This window comes from Chiloscyllium plagiosum, unplaced genomic scaffold (genome assembly GCF_037043375.1).
Source record: "Chiloscyllium plagiosum isolate Xiang-an unplaced genomic scaffold, Cpla_swu_hap1 HiC_scaffold_46, whole genome shotgun sequence".
In the NCBI taxonomy this organism is placed as follows: domain Eukaryota; kingdom Metazoa; phylum Chordata; class Chondrichthyes; order Orectolobiformes; family Hemiscylliidae; genus Chiloscyllium; species Chiloscyllium plagiosum.
Window position 1 is genome coordinate 10169238 of NW_028270184.1, and position 21141 is coordinate 10190378.

Below are 21141 nucleotides of genomic sequence, written 5' to 3' on the forward strand. Positions count from 1 at the left end.
CCCCTAATCTCTCTCTCCCCCTAATCTCTCTCTCCCCCTAATCTCTCTCTCCCCCAAATCTCTCTCATCCCCCTAATCACTCTCTCCCCTAATCTCTCTCTCCCCCTAATCTCTCTCTCCCCCAAATCTCTCCTCTCCCCCTAATCTCTCTCTCTCCCCCCTAATCTCTCTCTCTCCCCCTAATCTCTCTCTCTCCCCCTAATCTCTCTCTCCTCCCCTAATCTCTCTCTCCCCCTAATCTCTCTCTCTCCCCCTAATCTCTCTCTCCCCCTAATCTCTCTCTCTCCCCCTAATCTCTCTCTCTCCCCTAATCTCTCTCTCTCCCCTAATCTCTCTCTCTCCCTAATCTCTCTCTCTCTCCCCTAATCTCTCTCTCTCTCCCCTAATCTCTCTCTCTCCCCTAATCTCTCTCTCTCGCCCTAATCTCTCTCTCTCCCCCTAACTCACTCTTCTCCCCCTAATCTCTCTCTCTCCCCTCTCATCTCTCTCTCTCTCTCCTCTCTCTCCTCTCTCCTCTCTCTAATCTCTCCCTCTCCTCTAATCTCTCCTCTCTCTCTCTAATCTCTCTCTCTCTCTAATCACACTCTCTCCCTAATCTCTCTCTCCCTAATCTCTCTCTCTCCTAATCTCTCTCTCCCTAATCTCTCTCTCCCTAATCTCTCTATCTCCTAATCGCGCTCTCCTATCTCTCTATCTCCCCTCCTCTCTCACTCCTCAATCTCTCTCTCCCTAATCTCTCTCTCTCTCCCTAATCTCTCTCCCCCTAATATCTCTCTCCCCAATCTCTCTCTCCCCAATCTCTCTCTCCCCAATCTCTCTCTCCCCTAACTCTCTCTCTCCCCTAATCTCTCTCTCCCCCTAATCTCTCTCTCCCCCTAATCTCTCTCTCCCCTAATCTCTCTCTCCCCCTAATCTCTCTCTCCCCCAATCTCTCTCTCCCCAATCTCTCTCTCCCCTAATCGCGCTCTCTCCCAATCTCTCTCTCCCCAATCTCTCTCTCCCCTAATCTCTCTCTCTCCCCAATCTCTCTCTCTCCCAACTCTCTCTCTCCCCAATCTCTCTCTCCCCAATCTCTCTCTCCCCTAATCTCTCTCTCCCCAACTCACACTCCCAACACTCTCACCCAAATCTCTCTCCCCCAAATCTCTCTCTCCCCTAATCTCTCTCTCCCTAATCTCTCTCCCTAATCTCTCTCCTCCTCTCCCCAATCTCTCTCTCCCCTAAATCTCTCTCTCCCCTAATCCTCTCTCCCCTCAATCTCTCTCTCCCCCTAATCTCTCTCTCCCCTAATCTCTCTCTCCCCCTAATCTCTCTCCTCTCCCCCTAATCTCTCTCTCCCCCTAATCTCTCTCTCCCTAATCTCTCTCTCCCCTAATCTCTCTCTCCCCCTAATCTCTCTCTCCCCCTAATCTCTCTCTCTCTCCCCCTAATCTCTCTCTCCCCCTAATCTCTCTCTCCCCCTAATCTCTCTCTCCCCCTAATCTCTCTCTCCCCCTAATCTCTCTCTCCCCTGATCTCTCTCTCCCCCTAATCTCTCTCTCCCCCTAATCTCTCTCTCCCCCTAATCTCTCTCTCCCCCTAATCTCTCTCTCCCCCTAATCTCTCTCTCCCCCTAATCTCTCTCTCCCCCTAATCTCTCTCTCCCCCTAATCTCTCTCTCCCCCTAATCTCTCTCTCTCTCCCCCTAATCTCTCTCTCTCTCCCCCTAATCTCTCTCTCTCTCCCCCTAATCTCTCTCTCTCTCCCCCTAATCTCTCTCTCTCTCTCCCCCTAATCTCTCTCTCTCCCCCTAATCTCTCTCTCTCCCCCTAATATCTCTCTCTCTCCCCAATCTCTCTCTCCCCCAATCTCTCTCTCCCCCTAATCTCTCTCTCCCCCTAATCTCTCTCCTCCCCTAATCTCTCTCTCCCCCTAATCTCTCTCTCCCCCTAATCTCTCTCTCCCCCTAATCTCTCTCTCCCCCTAATCGCGCTCTCTCCCAATCTCTCTCTCCCCCAATCTCTCTCTCCCCCTAATCGCGCTCTCCCCCAATCTCTCTCTCCCCCAATCTCTCTCTCCCCCAATCTCTCTCTCCCCCAATCTCTCTCTCCCCCAATCTCTCTCTCCCCCAATCTCTCTCTCCCCCAATCTCTCTCTCCCCAATCTCTCTCTCTCCCTAATCTCTCTCTCCCTAATCTCTCTCTCTCCCTAATCTCTCTCTCCCCCAATCTCTCTCTCTCCCTAATCTCTCTCTCCCTAATCTCTCTCTCCCTAACTCTCTCTCCCCTAATCTCTCTCTCCCTAATCTCTCTCTCCCTAATCTCTCTCTCCCTAATCTCTCTCCCCTAATCTCTCTCTCCCCCTAATCTCTCTCCCCTCTCCCTAATCTCTCTCTCCCCCTAATCTCTCTCTCCCCCTAATCTCTCTCTCCCCCTAATCTCTCTCTCCCCCTAATCTCTCTCTCCCCTGATCTCTCTCTCCCCCTAATCTCTCTCTCCCCTAATCTCTCTCTCTCCCCCTAATCTCTCTCCCTCTCCCTAATCTCTCTCTCCCCCTAATCTCTCTCTCTCTCCCTAATCACTCTCTCCCCCTAATCTCTCTCTCCCCCTAATCTCTCTCTCCCCCTAATCTCTCTCTCCCCCTAATCTCTCTCTCCCCCTAATCTCTCTCTCCCCCTAATCTCTCTCTCCCCTGATCTCTCTCTCCCCTGATCTCTCTCCCCCTAATCTCTCTCTCCCCCTAATCTCTCTCTCCCCCCAATCTCTCTCTCCCCCTAATCTCTCTCTCTCCCTAATCTCTCTCTCCCCCTAATCTCTCTCTCCCCCTAATCTCTCTCTCCCCCTAATCTCTCTCTCTCTCTCCCCCTAATCTCTCTCTCCCCCTAATCTCTCTCTCCCCCTAATCTCTCTCTCCCCTGATCTCTCTCCCCCTAATCTCTCTCTCCCCCTAATCTCTCTCTCCCCCTAATCTCTCTCCCCTCCCCCTACTCTCTCTCTCTGTCCCACAGTATCCCGGTGTTGCCCAGAGCATTGACAGTGATCTCCGGAACCTGACTGCCCTTCTCAACATGAGCAACACCCTCCCTGCAGGTAAGGCTCCCTCAACACCTACCCTCACTCACAGGTAAGGCTCCCTCAACACCTACCCTCACTCACAGGTAAGGCTCCCTCAACACCTACCCTCACTCACAGGTAAGGCTCCCTCAACACCTACCCTGACTCACAGGTAAGGCTCCCTCAACACCTACCCTCACACACAGGTTAGGCTCCCTCAACACCTACCCTCACGCACAGGTAAGGCTCCCTCAACACCTACCCTCACTCACAGGTTAGGCTCCCTCAACACCTACCCTCACTCACAGGTAAGGCTCCCTCAACACCTACCCTCACTCACAGGTAAGGCTCCCTCAACACCTACCCTCACTCACAGGTTAGGCTCCATCAACACCTACCCTCACACAGGTAAGGCTCCCTCAACACCTACCCTCACTCACAGGTAAGGCTCCCTCAACACCTACCCTCACTCACAGGTAAGGCTCCCTCAACACCTACCCTCACTCACAGGTTAGGCTCCCTCAACACCTACCCTCACTCACAGGTTAGGCTCCCTCAACACCTACCCTCACTCAGGTTAGGCTCCCTCAACACCTACCCTCACTCACAGGTAAGGCTCCCTCAACACCTACCCTCACTCACAGGTTAGGCTCCCTCAACACCTACCCCTCACTCACAGGTTAGGCTCCCTCAACACCTACCCTCACTCACAGGTTAGGCTCCCTCAACACCTACCCTCACTCACAGGTTAGGCTCCCTCAACACCTACCCTCATTCACAGGTTAGGCTCCCTCAACACCTACCCTCACTCACAGGTTAGGCTCCCTCAACACCTACCCTCACTCACAGGTTAGGCTCCCTCCCATGTGCAGGTAAGGCTCCCTCAACACCTATCCTCACTCACAGGTTAGGCTCCCTCCCATGTGCAGGTAAGGCTCCCTCAACACCTACCCTCACTCACAGTTTAGGCTCCCTCCCATGTGCAGGTCGGGCTCCCTCATTGAGTCAGGAGGGTGAGGGAACATTCCCCACTTGTCCCTGGATGGGGGGGGGGCAGCTCCAACAACACTCGAGAAGCTCAACCCCATCCAGGGACAGAGCAGCCCCCACTCGATTGGCCCCACACCCCCTCCCTCCACCCCCCGACGCTCAGTAGCAGCAGTGTGTACCATCTACAAGACGCACTGCAGCAACTCCCCGAGGCTCCTCAGGCAGCACCTTCCAAACTCACCACCATCTTAGAAGGTCAAGGGGCAGCAGATACATGGGAACACCACCCCCCCTTCAAGTTCCCACCCCTCCCCATCCCGACTTGGGAATATATCGGTCGTTCCTTGGGTCAGAATCCTGGAACTCCCTCCCCCAGGGCATTGTGGGTCTAACCCACAGCACAGGGACTGCGGCGGTTCAAGATGGCCGCTCACCCCCCCCCCCCCCCCGCCTCTCCACCTTCTCTAGGGGGGCAATTAGGGATGGGGCGCCCAATGCTGGGCCCACGAGTGAGTTGTAAAGATAAAGTCCCACCCAAACCTGTGGGTGTTAGTTATTGATGAAAATGCCAACCAAGATTATCAACCAGGATAGCCATCACAGCAGCTTGATAATCTCGGTCTTGTGCCAGGGGTGGATCTCCGATGGGGTAGAAGCTAGAATAATTTCCTCTCTCCGACCCCCTGGCCCTGCGGGTACTTGGCGGTGAGATGGCGTAGCTACAGCGGTGTTGTTGTTGTAGTACTCGGCCAGTGAGTGTGGAGTGAGGGTGACCCTGTCACTGTCCTGCCCCTCCCACAGGACTGTTCCCCGAACACGCCATCAAGGTGATGAGCCAGGAGCTGGTGCTGGAGTGTGACTACCGAAGGGAGGCTGCTTCCACCAGGAGGTTCAAGTGAGTGAGACACAGCGAGAGAGAGAGAGACAGTCGCTCACCCTCATCCCCCACGGGCCCCACCCTGGTCCCTCTCCCTGGTCCCTCTCCCTCTCCCTGGTCTCTGTCCCTCTCCCTGGTCCCTCTCCCTGGTCCCTCTCCTCTCCCTGGTCCCTCTCCTCTCCCTGGTCCCTCTCCCTCTCCCTGGTCTCTGTCCCTCTCCCTGGTCCCTCTCCCTGGTCCCTCTCCTCTCCCTGGTCCCTCTCCTCTCCCTGGTCTCTCTCCTCTCCCTGGTCCCTCTCCCTCTCCCTGGTCTCTGTCCCTCTCCCTGGTCCCTCTCCCTGGTCCCTCTCCCTCTCCCTGGTCCCTCTCCCTCTCCCTGGTCTCTGTCCCTCTCCCTGGTCCCTCTCCCTCTCCCTGGTCCCTCGCTCCCCCCCACCCCTTCCCTTCCCCCCCCAGTCCCTCGTGCTCACGGCACACTCTGACACACTCTCTGCCCAGTCCAGGCAATGGACAAGTCTAACTCCTCAGCGCCATCACTGAATGGTCCTGTGTGTCAGAGCACTGCCTGTGTGTGTTTTGCGTGTGCGTGTGTGCGTTAGTGTTCATATATGTTTGGGCGTGTGTGTGTGTGTGTTTACACATGTGTGTGTGTGTATTCCTGTTCGATGTCCATGTGTTGGCGAGAGTGGGCAGAGGTAGACAGGGTGTGGTTCTGTGTGCCAGTGGGCACTGTGGTCCTCTCGCCCTGTACCCTCTCAGCCTGCGGTACCCGGTGGTCAGATCGCCACACGTGGCCCATGCCGGTGTCTCGATTGGCGTGGCCCTGGGTAACCGGGCAGAGGCCCCCCCCCCCTTTGACCCCTGACCTCTGACCGGCCACTGTCTCCTGCAGGGAGCTGCTGCTGGACGAACCCTACTTCAACGTTCCGTCTGTCATCGACGAGCTCAGCAGTAAGAGGGTGCTGACCACCGAGCTGGTCCCCGGCTTCCCCCTCGATAAAGCCGAGGCACTGGATCAAGAGACCAGGAATGAGGTAAAGGAAGATCCCGCAAAGGCGATACAGCGCAGCTGCACCTTGTGGCTGTACAGGACATTGAATTGATTGTCCCGTGTACAGAGACACAGGGAAAAGCTTCGTCTTGCGAGCGATCCAGGCAGATCATGGAGTTAAGTCGCATAGATCGTAGACACAGACCTTGGTTAGGCCACTGTTGGAATATTGCGTGCAATTCCGGTCTCCTTCCTATCGGAAAGATGTTGTGAAACCTGAAAGGGCTCAGAAAAGATTTACAAGGGTATTGCCAGGGTTGGAGGATTTGAGCTACAGGGAGAGGCTGAACAGGCTGGGGCTGTTTTCCCTGGAGCATCGGAGGCTGAGGGGTGACCTTATAGAGGTTTATAAAATCATGAGGGGGCATGGATAGGGTAAATAGATAAAGTCTCTTCCCTGGGGTGGGGGAGTCCAGAACTAGAGGGGCATAGGTTTAGGGTGAGAGAGGAAAGATATAAAAGAGACCTAAGGGGCAACTTTTTCACACAGAGGGTGGTGCGTGTATGGAATGAGCTGCCAGAGGAAGTGGTGGAGGCTGGTACAATGACAACATTTAAGAGGCATTTGGATGGGTCTATGAATAGGAAGGGTTTGGAGGGATATGGGCCAGGTGGGACTAGATTGGGTTGGGATATCTGGTCGGCATGGACGGGTTGGACCGAAGGGTCTGTTCCCAAGCTGTACATCTCTATGACAATATGGTCAGTATGGAGGAGTGGGGCCGAAGGGTCTGTTTCTGTGCTGTCCAGCTCTGTGGCTGTAGAATCACAGGAGGACGTGGTCTGCATCCTATAGCTTAGGATGGACCCCACAGAAGATGGCCATTTGGCCCATCGTAAGCCATCCCCAATCCCCTTCCCTGTATCCTTCCACCCCTTACCCCCTCCCCTGTTCAATTCCCCCGATCTGCCCCCAACCCCACCCACCCCTCTTCCCCCGTTAACCTTTGACGTCTCCTCCTCCCGCCCCACCACCACATGTCAATTGAAAATCTATCTGTCGTGACCTTGGGTGTAATTGATAAACCTCTTTCCTGAACGTCCCCCCCCCCCCACTCCCTCAGGCAAGAGAGTTCCTTGGGACCTGGACCATCCGAGAGAAGCGATTCCTCCTCATCGTAGTCTTAAACGGGAGAACCCACCCCCACCCCATCTCCGAGAGCGTGCTCCCCCCCCCCCCCCCACACCCCACCCCAACTCTAGATTCCCACACCCACCCCCTCCCCAACGCCTCAGCACCTCCTCAGTTGCCGAAATCTCCCGCATTTCAATGACAGCTTCAGGCCCAAAGCCCGCCCCCCCTCCCCCCCCCCCCCCCCCCCCCCAAACTCTCGCTTCTCAGTAAGGCTAGATCTTTCACCCCAGGGACCAGGCTCCTCTGCTCTGCAACCCCAGTAGATCCCTTTGATATTCCAGGAGATCAAAACTCTCGACGCCAGGCCCGGACGGGGGTTTCACCAGTGCTCCTGTGCAGTGGTAGCGATGGATCCCTCCGGTTAGACTCTGGCAGTAAAGACAGTGACACCTCTGGCCCCCCCCCGCCCCCCCCTTGAGGGAGGGGAAGGATGGTGGTGGCTTTGGAGGGTTCCCAGGACCATACCTAGATCGGACTTCACGAGCTACAGGGAGAGGTTGGACCAACCTAGATTGTTTTCTCCGTTAGAAGCCTCCAAGACTATGAGAGAACACGGAACATTCCAGCACAGTACAGGCCCTTCGGCCTTTGATTGTTGCGCCAACCTGTGGAACCATCTAACCTGTGCTATTCCATTATCGTCCACATACCCACCCACTGACCATTTAAATGCCCTTAAAGTTGGCGAGTCTGCTACTGGTGCTGGCAGTGCGTTCCACGCCCCTCCTACTCTCTGAGTAAAGAAACTACCTCTGACATCTGTCCGATATCTGTCACCCCTCAATTTAAAGCTCTGTCCCCTCGTGCTAGCCATCACCATCTGAGGAAAAAGGCTCTCCCTGTCCACCCGATCTAACCCTCTAATTCTTTTATTTGTCTCAATTAAGTCACCTCTCAACCTTCTCTCTAACGAAAACAGCCTCAAGCCCCTCAGCCTTTCCTCATTAGGCCTGCCCAGGCAGCATCCTAGTAAAAATTCCTCTGAACCCTTTCCAAGGCTTCCACATCCTTCCTATAAACGCGTTGACCAGAACTGGACGCAAAACTCCAAGTGCGGCCGCACCAGAGTTTTGTACAGCTGCAGCGTGACCTCATGGCTCTGAAACTCAATCCCTCTCCCAGTAAAAGCTAACACACCACACGCCTTCTTAACATCCCTGTCAACCCTGGGTGGCAACTTTCAGGGGTGGGAGGTATGGAAATGGTGGACAGTCTGTCCCTGGGGTTGGAAATGTCAAATACTAAAAGGGGGGGGCGAGGGTTTAAGATGGGGGGGGGAAGGTTTAAAGGAGATGTGTGAGGAAAAATGGGTGGTATGTGACTGGAATGTGCTGCCAGGGGTAATAACCACCTGTAAGAGGTTTTTAGACAGAGATGTGAACAGGCAGGGAACAGAGGGAAGTGCTGCAGATGGGATTTGTTTTAGATTTGCATCATGGTTGGCACAGACTCGATGTGGTTGGACGTTCTAATACAATTTTCTCGTCAATCACTTGCCATACCCATGGCCTTAGTTCCTGTCATTGGGGTATCCCATACCACCATATGCTACTGACATTTCCACCACCTACAAACCCACCAGTTCCCTCACCACCCCTTTCCGTGTTCCGTAAAGACCATTCCCTCCGTGACTACCTGGTCAGGTCCACGTCCCCCCTATAGCCCACCCTCCCATCCTGGCACTTTCCCCTGCCACCGCAGGAACTGTAAAACCTGCGCCCACACCTCCTCCCCCACCTCTATCCAAGGCCCCAAAGGAGCCTTCCACATCCATCAAAGTTTTACCTGCACATCCACTAATATCATTTATTATATCCGTTGCTCCCGATGTGGTCTCCTCTACATTGGGGAGACTGGGCGCCTCCTAGCAGAGCGCTTTAGGGAACATCTCTGGGACACCCGCACCAATCAACCCCACCGCCCCGTGGCCCAACATTTCAACTCCTCCTCCCACTCTGCTGAGGACATGGAGGTCCTGGGCCTCCTCCACCGCCGCTCCCTCACCACCAGACGCCTGGAGGAAGAACGCCTCATCTTCCGCCTCGGAACACTTCAACCGTGGGTGGCACGGTGGCACAGTGGCTAGCACTGCTGCCTCACAGCGCCAGAGACCCAGGTTCAATTCCCACCTCAGGCGACTGACTGTGTGGAGTTTGCACGTTCTCCCCGTGTCTGCGTGGGTTTCCTCCGGGTGCTCCGGTTTCCTCCCACAGTCCAAAAATGTGCAGGTGAGGGTGGATTGGCCACGTTAAATTGCCCGTAGTATTAGGTGAAGGGGTAAATGTAGTAGAATGGGTCTGGGTGGGTTACGTTTCGGCGGGTCGGTGTGGACTTGTTGGGCCGAAGGGCCTGTTTCCACACTGTAGGGAATCTAATCTAATCTAAACCCCAGGGCATCAATGTGGACTTCAATAGTTTCCTCATTTCCCCTTCCCCCACCTCACCCTAGTTCCAAACTTCCAGCTCAGCACTGTCCCCATGACTTGTCCTACCTGCCTATCTTCTTTTCCACCTATCCACTCCACCCCCGACCTATCACCTTCATCCCCACCTCCATCCACCTATTGCACTCTCCGCTATCTTCTCCCCAGCCCCCCACCCCCCCCCACTCCCGTTTATCTCCCCACTCCCGAGGCTCCCTGCCTAGTGAAGGGCTTTTGCCTGAAGCGTTGATTTTCCTGCTGTGCTTTTCCAGCACCCACGCTCTCTCAACCACGGCTTCCCACAGTCTGTCGCGCTCCATTTAAACCGAGTTCCTGCGTTTCGTGCTGAAGTTCATGTTGTACTGTTATTTTTTTTTTGGTCAACTCGTTCGAGAGCCCTTGGTCTTTCAGAGCGGTGTGTTTAACCTGTCCCTGTCTCTGTACAGATTTGTGCCAACATCCTGAGGCTGTGCTTGCGAGAGCTGTTTGAGTTTAGGTACATGCAGACTGACCCCAATTGGTCCAATTTCTTCTTTGACCCACACAGTCGGAAGGTATGTACCGTGCTGATCAGCCCAGTGCCATCTGAAGGGTGGGTAGGGTGCTGCAGGGTCTTCGAAGACTTGTTGTTCATCACTGGCACCGTTAGATGTTTCCCTCCCTCTAGGACCCCTGTTAAAGAGGGAGTCTCTCCCTCGGGGACCGCTGTTAAAGAGGAGTATCTCCCTCAGGGACCCCTGTTAAAGAGGGTGTCTCTCCCTCAGGGACCCCTGTTAAAGAGGGAGTCTCTCCCTCGGGGATCCCTGTTAAAGAGAGAATCTCTCTCTCCCTCGGGGACCCCTGTTAAAGAGGGAGTCTCTCCCTCGGGGACTCCTGTTAAAGAGGGTGTCTCTCTCTTGGGGACCCCTGTTAAAGAGGGTGTCTCTCCCTCGGGGACCCCTGTTAAAGAGGGAGTGTCTCCCTCGGGGACCCCTATTAAAGAGGGAGTCTCTCTCTCGGGGACCTCTGTTAAAGGGGGAGTCTCTCCCTCGGGGACTCCTGTTAAAGAGGGAGTCTCTCTCTCGGGGACCCCTGTTAAAGAGAGAGTCTCTCCCTCGGGAACCCCTGTTAAAGAGGGTGTCTCTCCCTCGGGGACCCCTGTTAAAGAGGGAGTGTCTCCCTCGGGGACCCCTATTAAAGAGGGAGTCTCTCCCTCGGGGATCCCTGTTAAAGAGGGAGTCTCTCCCTTGGGACCCCTATTAAAGAGGGAGTCTCTCCCACGGGAACCCCTGTTAAAGAGGGTGTCTCTCCCTCAGGGACCCCTTTTATAGAGGGAGCCTCTCCCTCAGGGACCCCTGTTAAAGAGGGAGTCTCTCCCTCAGGCACCTCTGTTAAAGAGGGAGTCTCTCCCTCAGGCACCCCTGTTAAAGAGGGAGTCTCTCCCACGGGAACCCCTGTTAAAGAGGGAGTCTCTCCCTCAGGCACCCCTGTTAAAGAGGGTGTCTCTACCTCGGGGACCCCTGTTAAAGAGGGAGTCTCTCCCTCAGGGACTTCTGTTAAAGAGGGAGTCTCTCCCTCGGGACCCCTGTTAAAGAGGGTGTCTCTCCCTCGGGGACCCCTGTTAAAGAGGGTGTCTCTCCCTCGGGGACCTCTGTTAAAGAGGGAGTCTCTCCCTCAGGGACTTCTGTTAAAGAGGAAGTCTCTCCCTCAGGGACCCCTGTTAAAGAGGGAGTCTCTCTCTCGGGGACCTCTGTTAAAGAGGGAGTCTCTCCCTCAGGGACTTCTGTTAAAGAGGGAGTCTCTCCCTCAGGGACCCCTGTTAAAGAGGGAGTCTCTCCCTCAGGCACCCCTGTTAAAGAGGAAGTCTCTCCCTCAGGCACCCCTGTTAAAGAGGGAGTCTCTCCCTCAGGCACCCCTGTTAAAGAGGGAGTCTCTCCCTCAGGCACCTCTGTTAAAGAGGGAGTCTCTCCCTCAGGCACCCCTGTTAAAGAGGGAGTCTCTCCCTCAGGGACCCCTGTTATAGAGGGAGTCTCTCCCTCGGGGACCCCTCTTAAAGAGGGAATCTCTCCCTCGGGGACCCCTGTTAAAGAGGGAATCTCTCCCTCGGGGACCCCTGTTAAAGAGGGAGTCTCTCCCTCGGGGACCCCTGTTAAAGAGGGAGTCTCTCCCTCGGGGACCCCTGTTATAGAGGGAGTCTCTCCCTCGGGGACCCCTGTTAAAGAGGGAGTCTCTCCCTCAGGGACCCCTGTTAAAGAGGGAGTCTCTCCCTCGGGGACCCCTGTTAAAGAGGGTGTCTCTCCCTCAGGCACCCCTGTTAAAGAGGGAGTCTCTCCCTCAGGCACCCCTGTTAAAGAGGGAGTCTCTCCCTCAGGCACCCCTGTTAAAGAGGGAGTCTCTCCCTCAGGCACCTCTGTTAAAGAGGGAGTCTCTCCCTCAGGCACCCCTGTTAAAGAGGGAGTCTCTCCCTCAGGGACCCCTGTTATAGAGGGAGTCTCTCCCTCGGGGACCCCTGTTAAAGAGGGAGTCTCTCCCTCGGGGACCCCTGTTAAAGAGGGAGTCTCTCCCTCAGGCACCTCTGTTAAAGAGGGAGTCTCTCCCTCAGGCACCCCTGTTAAAGAGGGAGTCTCTCCCTCGGGGACCCCTATTATAGAGGGAGTCTCTCTCTCGGGGACCCCTGTTAAAGAGGGAGTCTCTCCCTCAGGCACCCCTGTTAAAGAGGGAGTCTCTCCCTCGGGGACCCCTGTTAAAGAGGGAATCTCTCCCTCGGGGACCCCTGTTAAAGAGGGAGTCTCTCCCTCGGGGACCCCTGTTAAAGAGGGAGTCTCTCCCTCGGGGACCCCTATTATAGAGGGAGTCTCTCTCTCGGGGACCCCTGTTAAAGAGGGAGTCTCTCCCTCAGGGACCCCTGTTATAGAGGGAGTCTCTCCCTCAGGGATCCCGGTTAAAGAGGGAGTCTCTCCCTCGGGGACCCCTGTTAAAGAGGGAGTCTCTCCCTCGGGGACCCCTGTTAAAGAGGGTGTCTCTCCCTCAGGGACCCCTGTTAAAGAGGGTGTCTCTCCCTCAGGGACCCCTGTTAAAGAGGGTGTCTCTCCCTCGGGGACCCCTGTTATAGAGGGAGTCTCTCCCTCGGGGACCCCTGTTAAAGAGGGAGTCTCTCCCTCGGGGACCCCTGTTAAAGAGGGAGTCTCTCCCTCAGGGACCCCTGTTATAGAGGGAGTCTCTCCCTCAGGGATCCCGGTTAAAGAGGGAGTCTCTCCCTCGGGGACCCCTGTTAAAGAGGGAGTCTCTCCCTCAGGCACCCCTGTTAAAGAGGGAGTCTCTCCCTCAGGCACCCCTGTTAAAGAGGGAGTCTCTCCCTCAGGCACCCCTGTTAAAGAGGGAGTCTCTCCCTCAGGCACCTCTGTTAAAGAGGGAGTCTCTCCCTCAGGCACCCCTGTTAAAGAGGGAATCTCTCCCTCAGGGACCCCTGTTATAGAGGGAGTCTCTCCCTCGGGGACCCCTGTTAAAGAGGGAGTCTCTCCCTCGGGGACCCCTGTTAAAGAGGGAGTCTCTCCCTCAGGCACCTCTGTTAAAGAGGGAGTCTCTCCCTCAGGCACCCCTGTTAAAGAGGGAGTCTCTCCCTCGGGGACCCCTATTATAGAGGGAGTCTCTCTCTCGGGGACCCCTGTTAAAGAGGGAGTCTCTCCCTCAGGCACCCCTGTTAAAGAGGGAGTCTCTCCCTCGGGGACCCCTGTTAAAGAGGGAATCTCTCCCTCGGGGACCCCTGTTAAAGAGGGAGTCTCTCCCTCGGGGACCCCTGTTAAAGAGGGAGTCTCTCCCTCGGGGACCCCTATTATAGAGGGAGTCTCTCTCTCTGGGACCCCTGTTAAAGAGGGAGTCTCTCCCTCAGGGACCCCTGTTATAGAGGGAGTCTCTCCCTCAGGGATCCCGGTTAAAGAGGGAGTCTCTCCCTCGGGGACCCCTGTTAAAGAGGGAGTCTCTCCCTCGGGGACCCCTGTTAAAGAGGGTGTCTCTCCCTCAGGGACCCCTGTTAAAGAGGGTGTCTCTCCCTCAGGGACCCCTGTTAAAGAGGGTGTCTCTCCCTCGGGGACCCCTGTTATAGAGGGAGTCTCTCCCTCGGGGACCCCTGTTAAAGAGGGAGTCTCTCCCTCGGGGACCCCTGTTAAAGAGGGAGTCTCTCCCTCAGGGACCCCTGTTATAGAGGGAGTCTCTCCCTCAGGGATCCCGGTTAAAGAGGGAGTCTCTCCCTCGGGGAGCCCTGTTAAAGAGGGAGTCTCTCCCTCAGGCACCCCTGTTAAAGAGGGAGTCTCTCCCTCAGGCACCCCTGTTAAAGAGGGAGTCTCTCCCTCAGGCACCTCTGTTAAAGAGTGAGTCTCTCCCTCAGGCACCCCTGTTAAAGAGGGAGTCTCTCCCTCAGGCACCCCTGTTAAAGAGGGAATCTCTCCCTCAGGGACCCCTGTTAAAGAGGGAGTCTCTCCCTCGGGGACCCCTGTTAAAGAGGGTGTCTCTCCCTCGGGGACCCCTGTTATAGAGGGAGTCTCTCCCTCGGGGACCCCTGTTAAAGAGGGAGTCTCTCCCTCAGGGACCCCTGTTATAGAGGGAGTCTCTCCCTCAGGGATCCCGGTTAAAGAGGGAGCCTCTCCCTCGGGGACCCCTGTTAAAGAGGGAGTCTCTCCCTCGGGGACCCCTGTTAAAGAGGGAGTCTCTCCCTCGGGGACCCCTGTTAAAGAGGGTGTCTCTCCCTCGGGGACCCCTGTTAAAGAGGGTGTCTCTCCCTCGGGGACCCCTGTTAAAGAGGAAGCCTCTCCCTCAGGCACCCCTGTTAAAGAGGGAGTCTCTCCCTCGGGGACCCCTGTTAAAGAGGGTGTCTCTCCCTCTGGGACCCCTGTTAAAGAGGGAGTCTCTCCCTCAGGGACCCCTGTTAAAGAGGGAGCCTCTCCCTCAGGGACCCCAGTTAAAGAGGGAGTCTCTCCCCCTGGGACCCCTGTTAAAGAGGGAGTCTCTCCCTCAGGCACCCCTGTTAAAGAGGGAGTCTCTCCCTCAGGGACCCCTGTTAAAGAGGGAGCCTCTCCCTCGGGGACCCCTGTTCTTTATCTCAGGAAAGCTCCCTATCGGTGGGGTTGAGGGCGTAGCAGCTGGGGGCATCTCTGAGGACTGGGGTTATGAAGCTGCCTTTAACAGTAACTCCCTCCGGCTGCTGAGTCGCGTCAGATGGACAGAGTGAGAGTGGGTATGAGCCTTCCGTGAAAATCGATGATACTATGGTTTGCTCTGTGTCTGATGTCTCAAGGTTTCCCTGCTGGACTTCGGAGCGACTCGGGAGTTTGACAGCTCATTTACAGATGAGTACATTGAGGTATGGACTCCATCTATTGGCCGAAATCCATCGGCACGGTAACGGCCACAGCAGCCGGCGCAAAATTATGAACCTTGTATTGGTCTGTAAACCCTCACTATCAGAGGGATGGCCACAAATGGCTCTTGGATGGTTGGAATCCATGACAAATGTCACCTTGTAATTGGACAGCACAATATGAACCATCCTGAGTGTGCTGACAATAAGGAAAACACCCATTCAGTGAGGACAGTGTAGAGGGAGCTTTACTCTGTATCTAAACCCGTGTTGTCCCTGTCCTGGGGAGTGTTTGATGGGGGACAGTGTAGAGGGAGCTTTACTCTGTATCTAACCCCGTGCTGTCCCTGTCCTGGGGAGTGTTTGATGGGGGGGACAGTGTAGAGGAAGCTTTACTCTGTATCTAACCCTGTGCTGTCCCTGTCCTGGGGAGTGTTTGATGGGGGACAGTGTAGAGGGAGCTTTACTCTGTGTCTAACCCCACGCTGTCCCTGTCCTGGGGAGTGTTTGATGGGGGACAGTGTAGAGGGAGCTTTACTCTGTATCTAACCCTGTGCTGTCCCTGTCCTGTGGAGTGTTTGATGGGGGACAGTGTAGAGGGAGCTTTCCTCTGTATCTAACCCCGTGCTGTCCCTGTCCTGGGGAGTGTTTGATGGGGGACAGTGTAGAGGGAGCTTTCCTCTGTATCTAACCCCGTGCTGTCCCTGTCCTGGGGAGTGTTTGATGGGGGGACAGTGTAGAGGGAGCTTTACTCGGTATCTAACCCCGTGCTGTCCCTGTCCTGGGGAGTGTTTGATGGGGGACAGTGTAGAGGGAGCTTTACTTCCAGGTGAAGTGGGAGTGGGTTTGGATGTTGGTTCTGTCGGAGGTGGAGCTGATTCCTGACCAGCCAAGGATTTCTCGGTTATTTGTCCAGGTTATCCGATCGGCAGCAGAGCGCGACAGAGAGACTGTCCTGAACAAATCCATTCGGCTGAAGTTCCTGACCGGCTTGGAAACAAAGGTGAGGCGTGAAAGTGGGAGAACCAGGCCTAGAGCTGAATCCGGAGTGAACCCAGTATGGCTCCCTTCCCACTCCGGATCAGACCTTGCTCGGGGGCGGAGTCGGACTGGGATCTGGTCTGTTTTGCGTCGGTGAATGGTGGACTCTTGAGTGGGGGCATGGGCATCACGGTAGCTCAGTGGTTAGCACCGCTGCCTCACAGCGCCAGGGACCCGGGTTCAATCACACCCTCGGGTGACTGTGTGGAGTTTGCACGTTCTCCCCCCAGTGTCGGTGTGGGGTTTCCTCCGGGTGCTCCAGTTTCCTCCCACAGTCCAAAGGTGTGCAGGTCAGGGTGGATTGGCCATGCTAAATTGTCCCATAGTGCCCAGGGATCTGCAGGTTAGGGTGGATTGGCCGTGCTAAATTGTCCCATAGTGCCCAGGGATGTGCAGGTTAGGGTGGATTGGCCGTGCTAAATTGTCCCATAGTGTCCAGGGATCTGCAGGTTAGGGTGGATTGGCCGTGCTAAATTGTCCCATAGTGCCCAGGGATGTGCAGGTTCGGGTGGATTGGCCGTGCTAAATTGTCCCATAGTGCCCAGGGATGTGCAGGTTAGGGTGGGTTGGCTGTGCTAAATTGTCCCGTCGTGCCCAGGGATGTGCAGGTTAGGGTGGATTGGCCGTGCTAAATTGTCCCATAGTGCCCAGGGATGTGCAGGTGAGGGTGGATTGGCCGTGCTAAATTGTCCCATAGTGCCCAGGGATGTGCAGGTTAGGGTGGATTGGCCGTGCTAAATTGTCCCATAGTGCCCAGGGATGTGCAGGTTAGAGTGGATTGGCCATGCTAAATTGTCCCATAGTGCCCAGGAATGTGCAGGTTAGGGTGGATTGGCCGTGCTAAATTGTCCCATTGTGCCCAGGGATGTGCAGGTTAGGGTGGATTGGCCATGCTAAATTGTCCCACAGTGTCCCGGGATGTACAGGTTAGGGTGGATTGGCCGTGCTAAATTGTCCCATAGTGCCCAGGGATGTGCAGGTTTGGCTGGATTGGCCATGCTAAATTGTCCCATAGTGTCTAGGGCTGTGCAGGTTAGGGTGGATTGGCCGTGCTGAATTGTCCCACAGTGTCCCGGGATGTACAGGTTAGGGTGGATTGGCCGTGCTAAATTGTCCCATAGTGCCCAGGGATGTGCAGGTTAGGGTGGATTGGCCGTGCTAATTTGTCCCATAGTGCCCAGGGATGTGCAGGTTAGGGTGGATTGGCCGTGCTAAATTGTCCCATAGTGTCTAGGGCTGTGCAGGTTAGGGTGGATTGGCCGTGCTGAATTGTCCCACAGTGTCCCGGGATGTACAGGTTAGGGTGGATTGGCCGTGCTAAATTGTCCCATAGTGCCCAGGGATGTGCAGGTTTGGCTGGATTGGCCATGCTAAATTGTCCCATAGTGTCTAGGGCTGTGCAGGTTAGGGTGGATTGGCCATGCTAAATTGTCCCACAGTGTCCCGGGATGTACAGGTTAGGGTGGATTGGCCGTGCTAAATTGTCCCATAGTGTCCAGGGATGTGCAGGTTAGGGTGGATTGGCTATGGGGGCAATGTAGAGTCATCGGGCAGGGGGAATGGGTCTGGGGGGTTACTCTTCGGAGGGTCGGTATTTAATTGTTGGGCCGAAGGGCCTGTTTCCACACTATCGGGATTCTATGCTTCTTGAGCCTGAGTCGGGTATTGGGTGGAACAGATGGGTGGGGTGGACCAATCGGAGCTCAGTATTGTCCCCTGACCTGTCTCCTGGTGGACATCTCCCAACAGGTCATGCGGGAGGCCCACGTCGAGGCGGTGATGATCCTGGGTGAGGCGTTCTCCTCCTCGCTGCCGTTTGACTTTGGCTGCCAGACCACCACACAACGCATCCATGACATCCTTCCCATCATGCTTCGCCACCGCCTCACTCCGCCCCCCGAGGAGACCTACTCGCTTCACCGCAAGATGGCGGGCACCTTCCTGATCTGCTCGAGGCTGAAGGCTAAGCTTCCCTGCCAACCCATGTTTGAGGAGGCCTACGACCAGTACTGGAGCAGGTCCTGTGGGCGGCGGGAGGTTGGAGGTTAACCGGGAGGTGGGTCAACGAGTGCCCAACGCCACCTCCCCTCCAAACGCGGCTCTGTCCCAATCCCTGTGACGCTCTGTCCCAATCCCCCCATCTGACTCCCCCACCCCTTGATCTCCCATCGCAGACCCACCTGGACTGTGCTGCCTTGATGTGGGGTCATGCCAAGGGTTCCATCGTTTTTGCGAAAGGGCATTGCATCCCTTAATCCATGCTGTCCCCCAACCTCCCCACCCGATGCCATTTGTTGCCTGCGGGTTGGGCATATGTGCGTTGGCAAGGGTGTGAGGGGTGAACGACACGCAGTGACGCTCTGTGTCATGCCTCTCGTATTTCGGTTACCCACACACAGTCCCATGTCCGATCGGCACACCTCGCAGATATCGGCAATGGGAGCCAGGGTGATCCATTGGGAAAGAGTACAATGGGAGGGGTTTAGGTCCATTGGGATTATGTACAATGGGAGGGATTGGGAAAAGGGTTTGGATCCATTGGGATTATGTACAATGGGAGGGATTGGGAAAAGGGTTTGGATCCATTGGGATTGTGTACAATGGAAGGGAATGGGAAAAGGGTTTGGGTCCATTGGGATTGTGTATAGTGGGAGGAAGTGGGAAGAGGGTTAGGTCCATTGGAGTTGTATACAATGGGAATAAATGGGAAGGGGTTTGGGTCCACTGGGATAGAGTATAATGGGAGGGAATGGGAAGGGGTTTGGGTCCATTGCGATTGTGTACAATGGGAGGGAACGGGAAAGGGTATGTTCCTGTTAGGTCTCTCTCTGCCCTGGCCCTGTCTCGCTTGTGCAGCTGCGATAGTGTCTATTGGCGCCTGCGGGGACGTTCTGGTTTGGGGGGGAAAAGTTATCGGTTTTGGGGAACTTGTCAAACCCCTGAGCGTCGTCTGAGTGAGGGGGCAATCAGAGAGAGAGAGAGAGACCCCTGATGTTTCCGTCTCCCAGGGGAGGACCCATCTGTGATCGCAGCCTCTGTCCTGACTACACAGTCGGGTCAAAGGTCAAACGTCTACACCTGGAGGATGCTGGGAAGGTGGCACTCCCTGCCTGAGAGAGTGGGAGAGCCACCGAACTCCCCCACCCCGCCAATCACGGAGAAGGATTTTGAAGCCGAGCGTTGAGAAGTGGGATTGTTGGGGTCAGAGCGGGGAAAGGGAGTGAATCCCAATCTTCGGACTTGCCCGTGCCCCACTCCCAAAACTGTGCTTCACGGCCCTGAGGGGGGGCAGAATCAGCCTGACGCCCACACCAGGATACTTGGGGTGGGGGGGGGGGGGGGAATGTGTGGTCCGAGACCCTCCCTCCTGAGCCAGCACCCTTTTAGACCCTCCCACCCCACCCCACCCCAGTAATGACCATCTGCAATGATATCGTTGGGGGGGGGGGGAATGGTGCTTCAAGTAAACAAGGGGAGTGGGAGTCGGTGCGGCCTGTCCGGCGAGGTCTCCCAGCACACTGCGAGGTTGGGTGTGAAGTTTTGAATCCCCTGGCTGAGATGGAGGGGCGCTACCAGCGTGCAGGTCCGGAGCCGTGCGCAGGGAGATCGAGCGATGGGTGAATCACTTCACCCCCGCCGCCCACCCAGGTCCGTTCCACTCGGTGAGGTTTATAATTTACGCCAACCGGGGACCGAACTAGCGATGGCCAATCTGAGGCACACCCTTCGCAGCCTCCCTTCTACCCAAGGTCTACCACAGGGTCAATCGGGTTCATCATCTGACTGGGCCGTTGCATCGTCCTGTTGTAATAAATCACCATGAATCACCTTGATCTCTGTTTCTTTGTTGAGGAGGTGGTACTGAAACAACAATTTGAAACTTCATTACTTGAAGCAACCTTCAAGTTAACCCTTAGAATCCAACTTGCCTGTTACCCATGAATGATGAAATATAGCCACAATTCCAACAATTATTATGGAAGTGTCCACCTTGTACAATGTTGTTCTGCTACTGAATGCTTCTGCGATATTTTTTCTCTCCTCTTTCAAGTTTTTGGCTTGACATTATCAACAGGCTCTTTCATTCCCGCCCCCACCCCCACCCCCAGCATCGATTCAGCCTCCAGTCTGCTGCTGGCTTTCTTATCAGAAGCAGCTCCCAGGTTCCCTGTCACATTCAGGGTTAGCTGTCTCAGACTGCCTACAGTGTGGAAACAGGCCATTTGGCCCGACAAGTCTACACTGACCCTCGGAAGAGTTTCCCACCCTAACCCTATCCCCAACCCTATTACTCTACATTTATCTCTAACTGACATATCCCCTAAAAACTATGGCCAATCTACCCTGACCTGCACATCCCTGGGACTATGGGACAATTTAGCACGGCCAATCCACCCTAACCTGCACACCCCTGGGCACTATGGGACAATTTAGCACGGCCAATCCACTCTAACCTGCACATCCCTGGGCACTATGGGACAATTTAGCACGGCCAATCCACCCTAACCTGCACATCCCTGGGGACTATGGGACAATTTAGCACGGCCAATCCACCCTAACCTGCACACCCCTGGGCACTATGGGACAATTTAGCACGGCCAATCCACTCTAACCTGCACATCCCTGGCCACTATGGGACAATTTAGCACGGCCAATCCACCCTAACCTGCACATCCCTGGACAATGTGGGACAATTTAGCACGGCCAATCCACCCTAACCTGCACATCCCTGGGCACTATGGGACAATTTAGCACCGTGGGCGGCACGGTGGCACAGTGGTTAGCACTGCTGCCTCGCAGCACCAGAGACCCGGGTTCAATTCCCGACTCAGGCGACTGACTGTGTGGAGTTTGCACGTTCTCCCCGTGTCTGCGTGGGTTTCCTCCGGGTGCTCCGGTTTCCTCCCACAGTCACAAAGATGTGCAGGTTAGGTGAATTGGTCATACTAAATTGCCCATAGTGTTAGGTAAGGGGTAAATGTAGGGGTATGGGTGGGTTTTGCTTCGGCGGGTCGGTGTGGACTTGTTGGGCCGAAGGGCCTGTTTCCACACTGTAATCTAATCTAATCTAATCCCTGGGCACTATGGGACGATTTAGCACGGCCAATCCACCCTAACCTGCACATCCCTGGACAATGTGGGACAATTTAGCACGGCCAATCCACCCTAACCTGCACATCCCTGGACACTATGGGACAATTTAGCACGGCCAATCCACACTAACCTGCACATCCCTGGACACTATGGGACAATTTAGCAC

The 21141-nt window shown here is 55.4% G+C and overlaps 1 protein-coding gene across 1 annotated transcript in view; it reads left to right on the top strand.

The window, feature by feature from the left end:
* LOC122547742 (atypical kinase COQ8A, mitochondrial-like) overlaps window positions 1-19709 on the top strand; it is a 32350-nt gene extending 12641 nt beyond the window's left edge. The window contains exons 4-10 of the mRNA XM_087983600.1: window positions 2972-3068; window positions 4824-4917; window positions 5792-5933; window positions 9955-10062; window positions 14778-14843; window positions 15757-15843; window positions 17631-19709. Of these exons, the coding sequence (XP_087839726.1) occupies window positions 2972-3068; window positions 4824-4917; window positions 5792-5933; window positions 9955-10062; window positions 14778-14843; window positions 15757-15843; window positions 17631-17930 (894 nt within the window). The 3' untranslated portion in view covers window positions 17931-19709. The remainder of the gene's footprint in view (window positions 1-2971; window positions 3069-4823; window positions 4918-5791; window positions 5934-9954; window positions 10063-14777; window positions 14844-15756; window positions 15844-17630) is intronic.
* Window positions 19710-21141: the final 1432 nt, after the last annotated feature.